General features: G+C 41.9%; 1 protein-coding gene across 2 annotated transcripts in view; it reads left to right on the top strand.

Annotated features, from left to right (window-relative positions):
• The window catches only part of abcb6b (ATP binding cassette subfamily B member 6 (LAN blood group) b), a 33,669-nt gene extending 29,429 nt beyond the window's left edge, over positions 1 to 4,240 (top strand). For both annotated transcript variants that reach the window (XM_071482397.1, XM_071482403.1), the window contains exons 18-19: positions 686 to 754; positions 3,997 to 4,240. In XM_071482397.1, the coding sequence (XP_071338498.1) occupies positions 686 to 754; positions 3,997 to 4,111 (184 nt within the window). In that variant the 3' untranslated portion in view covers positions 4,112 to 4,240. The remainder of the gene's footprint in view (positions 1 to 685; positions 755 to 3,996) is intronic.
• The last annotated feature ends 2,354 nt before the right edge of the window (positions 4,241 to 6,594 follow it).

Here is a 6,594-nt window from a genome sequence, read left to right on the forward strand (position 1 = left end):
GCTGGTTAGTTAAACTTATTTGGAAGAGGAAATGGAGGTGAGCAGGAAAACATTATTATCATAGTTTTACAGACCAACTCTAATGTCCTAAACTTCACATAGGTGTGTCCTCACAGTTCGTGTGAACTGAGGGATTATTGTCGACGTTACGTGTCTGCTCACTTTTGATGTAATCTGTGAATGTAAATAGAAACACAGGCCAGAGGTGTTATGTCTACATCTGGGCTGATTCTGGCTGTTATCTGCCAGTATGGGCCGACTATGTTCGCCAAAATTGGCCCAAATGTGGAAGCAGTAGCTGACATGATAGAGTATATGGTGTTTAGTGGGCCAGAAGAAACACAAATATGTTGCCCCAAGTTTTCGTAGGAATAATTTCAAACAGTCCCGTCTGTGATTATAACCAAGTGAACTCTGGTGTGATAGTCGTGTCCTTTGTACGCCACCCACCACCCCAAACACCTCCCGGCAACTCCACAGTTGTTATAAATTAAAAAAAAGAAAAAAAAGTTGTTGGCTCTGAACATAATCCAGTCATGGCTATGTGATCCAGTGATCACACAGCCATGACAATGTAATTGGGAAAACAGTTAAGTAGTAAATGGATGTAATTTGTAGGAGACAGCTGAAACAAGAAGCAGTAACATGAGAGAACTGAAGAATAATGGTTATGTGATTGTTGCAGGTTATCCACCATCGTCGGAGCAGACCAGATCCTGGTGGTTCACAATGGACAGATCGCAGAGAGAGGAAGGTGAGGTTGTTTCCTCCTCCATCTCATCCTACAACCACAGCTACTGACAAGTGTGTGTGTGTGTGTGTTTGCGTGTGTGTGTGTGTGTGTGTGTGTGTGGATGTCTTTGTGTGTCCTAAGTGCTTGCAAATTTGCTATCTGTAGATCAAAACCTCAGAGTGTGTTTTTGTGTGTGACCCTTAAACCTGTTATCTTTCTCAGCCCCAGAGGCTGATGGGCCACAGCACACACACACACACACACACACACACACACACACACACACACACACACACACACACGTGCAGTGAAGCTGTCACTTAACTGCTGATGCATACCATCTTTTGATATAGGAGCTGGCTATGAAGACTTCCTGTCTCACACACTGAGGATTCACACTCACACACACACACACACACACACACAAACAGGATAACACCAAGGTATCAATAAGAACACACCTGATCACCTGATGACCTGGTCACATCCAGGGCTGTACGTGTTTACCCATCAGTCACTGCAGAGCTTGGTTTGCCCCTGCAGGCGTGTGTAAGGAACACCGTCCAAGAACCATTCATCTTTTGATTGACACTGTGATGTAAACACAAGAGAGGCCCATTTAACCTCTGGTGTCAGAATACACACAATCCCTGGCACACAGTGCTGGGGTGTATCATTAAACAAAGACAGGAAGAAGCCTCATCCTGTCCTGAGGGTGAATCTCTGCGTCCATGCAAATCCAGCTAATTCTGAAAACGCTGTTTACGTGTAAAAACAATGTGCATCCAAACTAGCTTCTTACAAAGATCTCCATCCACACTTCAACAGCTGAACAATAGACTACATTTCTTTTTCATAGTAAATGATCATGGTAAATCATCATAGTAAATGTTCAATATCTGGTACAGAACAGGACAGATGACATCCTGGTTACACCATTATGTTTTCATTTTCAAGCAGTGTTTGAAAATGAAAACAATCTTCATCCATACCAAGTGGCAACCCTCTGTGACATCACCTTTCACTTTGTGAATTGCCATTTTGAAGTCTTGGCTGTCACCATCTTGGTTTTTTGAAACCAGAAGAAACCATATTTGGAGGAGAAGGTGGAGCTGAGGAGGAGTGAGGGGTGGATCTCATCTGCTCTGTTCTCTATCCTGATTGTCAGGCAGGTCACCGTTTGTAGTCCAGTCTGTCAATCACATGGTAGCCCCTCCCTAATGCATACCCTGCTTTATGGTCTGCTTTCCTCTAAATGGATCATAATTTAAAAAATGTTAACATCATGTTGTATTAAAGAAGACTTGAAACTAGAGACTGAGACCATGAACTCATTAGGAAAACATTTACTGAGGTAATAAATCAAGTGAGAAGTGGAGACATTTTCCCATAGACTGCAGTACAATCAATGGTCCAGACGACCGATTTAGCTCTGTATCAGAAACCATCACCGTCCATAACTTACCTAAAAACTCATATCACATGACCATTCACGTACACTGGGCCTGCACTTGCCAGTGTAAACAGGAAGCAGATTGTCTACTCTGCAGTTGATTAGTTGCACATAATAGAACAAATGAGTTAAAGCAAAGACAGTTCTAGCGTTTAAATACAGAATTTAACTGCACAACAGCTGCAAGCAAAGACAACAAAGTCAGAAACACTTGTAATTCATTATCCATGTTTCATTCACCACTGGTAGTTGAACCGGATAAGATCAAATCAGGGTGGGTGTCTACACCATCGTTTCCAAAGGTCTCTGTTTTTGCCCGTCCAGACTCCAACACAACCCCAGAGTTTTCAAGCTAAAACTAAGCTCCAGAGTAGTGTGGACACGTTTAGAGACGTTTAGAGACACGTTTAAAACTAAAATGTATAATGTGGACGTAACCTATTTTTATCATTACACAACTGAACACAGGCAGCATTTGCTAAGACTGATACAATAAATAAAACAGAGAGAAAATATGTGTTTTCAGATGTCTAGCTGCCTTAGTGAGGAAGTGTTTATAGGCACTTGTGTGATCGCACATAATTTAGAAAAGCCTCAGCATCACTTTTCTCTCCTTTTTCCTCCTCCATGTGCCTGGTCAGATTGACCACTTGACCTCTCTCTCTCTCTCTCTCTCTCTCCACCCAAGTTTCTCTTCATGTTCCCTCCGTTTCTTTCTCCATCATCCCCTCTCCGCCTTTCTGTTAGCTTCCATCTGTTCATGGACCTGCTGTCTTTCTCTCTATCTGTATCCTCTATTTCTGACCCCCCCCCCCCCCCCCCCCCCCCCCCCCTCTCTCTCTCTTTCCGTCTGGCAGTGCAGACAGTAACAGACTTGTGGTTTTATTAATTCATAGTAAAGTTGGTTCAAGTCGGCAGGAGGATTTTAGACAGCTCAACTTTGCACTTCTTGAAGCAGCTCTGGTGTCACAAGACATTATGAGTGACCCACCTCCTCCTCTGTCTGCTCATCTTTTCCTGTAAATGTTTTTATGCTTTTTCTCTCTCAGTCACTTTCAAAATCATAACCGTCCTTTTGTCCACCTGTCACACACAATACTAGGGGATGCTCATTTTGAATTTCTTTTTCCTGACTAATAGGAAACACTTGTTCTGTGACAATTAACTGTTAACCAGCAGAATTTAAATGTGCGCGTGTATACACAACACAAATATTTAATCCTCCAGTGCCGAGTGTGCTGCGTATAACTGGCATGATAGCCTCTCCTGTCTAGGACAATATTAAATAACGTATTCAAATGAATAGCCAGACTTTCTAATGTATTCAATGTACATTAACATAAACACAAATTGAAACCTCCAGCACTGACAGCACTGTAACAAACTCTACCTTGAAATAAAATAAAGAGCGGAGAGCTGTTCTACTGGTTTTTATTAAGAAATAGCAACATGTGGACAGGCTGTGGGGTTAGTCTGGTCTGTTAACTGTGAGACGGAGGAGAAGACCTGCTCAGATGGTGCTGATGTCCCAGGATATTTTAACTACACAACAGTATAGGTGCTGCTCGTGGTCAAATGGTGAAGCCAAGATGTTCTGTAAAAGGTATTTCTGGAACATGACTGATGTAAACAACATTTCTTCAGGTGTGTTCAATTAAAGGGAAATATTTTTAAAAAGTTAAATAAAAGATGAATGAATCATTTAGGGAAATGATGTTTACTAAATGCCTCACACACTGATCCTTTTTTAAAGCTGCAGATTCTCATCTCATTCTCTCCTCTTTGTCTCTTATTGTCCTGCTCTGTTCAGACACGAGGAGCTGCTGGTCCAGGGAGGTCTGTATGCAGCCATGTGGATGAAACAACAGAAAACTCTTGACACACCAACAGAAACACAGACCAACAATCAGACTCAGGAAGCTTGACATACAACTGAGTATAAACATTTTCTGACTCAGCACTCACCACATACTTTTTTTTGTCATATCTGTTGTATTCTCATGTATCTGCGCCCCTGGTGAAAGTAAAGTCTGGAGCAACTGAAACCACACTGACATTGTTCACTGTCATCTTTCATACACTGAGACTGACCAACAGTAGGAACAATTGGCAATAATTACATCACCTTCTGAAGCTGTCACTATCCCACCGGTCCCTCCCAAAGCTGGGTTTACATTAGAATTAATGATGCATCACTGCTCTGCCAACTGCCTAAGAATTACAATGTATTTACCACTCAGCAGTTTCAAATTTTAGTTGCTTAGCCTTAATCTTAGCTAACAAACACACAGTGGAGTAACACTGGAATTTAGCAGAAATGTTCAGCTGTCGGTCAAGAAGAACAAATACTTCCAGTCTTGATGTGAAACACTTCAAACCATCAAGTCTCATGTCAGTCACGCCTATCCCTAAGTGAGTTTTTCCAATAAAAGTAAAAACTGCTGTTGTAACACTCATGGCCTGTAGGTGGTGCAACTATTAAAATGCAGCAGCTGTTACTTTCACTGACTCTAGATGGGAGCATGAATATGGCTTCATCTGCAGGTTTAAACTGCTGCTGCACAACCATGTGGCAACCTCCGGGGCTAAAAAATGAAGCCACCACAGAAGTGACAAAAACTGCAGTTCATCCAATGGCCACTTGAGGCTGGCTCCAAATTACAGTCAATCTCCATAGACTCTCATGTTAAAATGCCCAACTTTACAGCAGAAATAAACATGTTTACAGGCTGGTACAAAAAACAGTTTTGGTCCTTTTGGCGTGGGACTGAATTTTTATCTAACTCACATTTAAATTTTATTAAGGCTTAAAGTTATGAATGATTAAGGCGAGTGAGTGTATACTCACCAAAGTCTTGGCTCCACACATGCCCCACCTCTTTGCCCATTTGTGGATTAGCCGGGAATCGGGCAGAGTCAGGCACTGCCAAGATGGCAACTGTGGAGCAGCTCACCCTGAGCTTTGAAACAGCTCTTCAGAAACATATTGGTGACATCACATCTCCCATCTTTATGTACAGTCTATGGTTCTGACGTGGTGAACTGGTGTGACAATGAGTGAGTTACAATCCAGTATCAAGCTGCTCTACTAATGTGCACTACACAGCTAATGCCAAACTTGTGCATATGAATGTGGTGGTACGTGCTGTAATGAACATTGGGAATGATTTACTAAACGTCAAGGTGACAGTTCCTCTACAGCAGAAGCTGCAGTGATCAGTCTGTGAAGATGCCTCCAGAGCCATTAAAAACAGGGGAGATTGTGTTACTGTGACTGTTTTGGTGAAAACATCCTGGATGGGCTGAAAGTGCTGGTGTCAGAGGTTACTGTTTTGGGTAAAACTACATCAGCAGCCTGAGGGCCAGAAAGAGAAATGGAGATGGAGACAGATGGAGAGAATGTTTCAGTGAGAAATTTGTACAACAGCTCTGTCATGGCGGCACGGTGATGCACATCAGAATCCATCTGTAGCATAAGCCTCTTTCAGCCATGCATTAATTACATACACGTGTTGACAATTTTATGTTGGTTTTATGTTTTGATGACTTTTCTGTAAAAGTCAAGGCACCAATCTGACTAGTAACATTTCCAGAAGACTTCCCAACCACAGCAACACAAGTTAAAGGATGACTCTTCTACGATATAACAATATTTTTTATTGCAATGTATCAAATGACAATGTGTAGACAATCTGATGATGGTTACAGTGAGGTTCAGATCATTGTTTAGTAGTTTAGTTAATTTCCCTCAGGAGTCGGCAGAGACCAAAAACCGAGCTAAAGGAGAGGAGAAATTGGTGAAGACGACACAGCTCCAGCTGAATGTTAATGTTGCTCTATAATTCCTGGTTGTGTAAATAAGCAGCTGTTTACTAACTAAATATTAAGGCCAAAAAATCAGTTCTCACGGGTTTAAATTTGGATATCGACAGAGAAAAAACATTTAGAGGACATTTTAAAATTGAAATTGTCAATTGGCTTAGATGCAGTCATGTGATTATCCAATTAGCCAATCCTGTGGCAGCAGTGCAATGCATAAAATAATGTAGATACAGGTCAGGATCTTAAGTTAATGCTCACATCAACCTCATCATGAAAGAGTTCAGTGAACGTCAGTGACCTCCACAGTCACCGGATCTGAATCCAGTAGAACCTCTGGGATGTGGTTGAACAGGAGGTTGGCAGCATGAACGTGCAGCTGACAGATCTACAGAAACGATGTGATGCAATCATGTCAACATGGAGCAGAGTCTGAAAGGAAAGTTTACAACATGTTGCGGAATCTATGACTGGCTGTTTTCAAAGGGAAGAACTAGTTGTGTGGTGTTCCTAATAAAGTGCTCAGTGAGTGTAGATGATCCTTTCAGTTGCTCAGAGAGGATTCATGTAGAGACTGTGCCACTGAGCT

This window comes from Trachinotus anak, unplaced genomic scaffold (genome assembly GCF_046630095.1).
Source record: "Trachinotus anak isolate AG129_WGS33_773 ecotype Australia unplaced genomic scaffold, CSIRO_AGI_Tana_v1 ptg000001l, whole genome shotgun sequence".
NCBI lineage: Eukaryota > Metazoa > Chordata > Actinopteri > Carangiformes > Carangidae > Trachinotus > Trachinotus anak.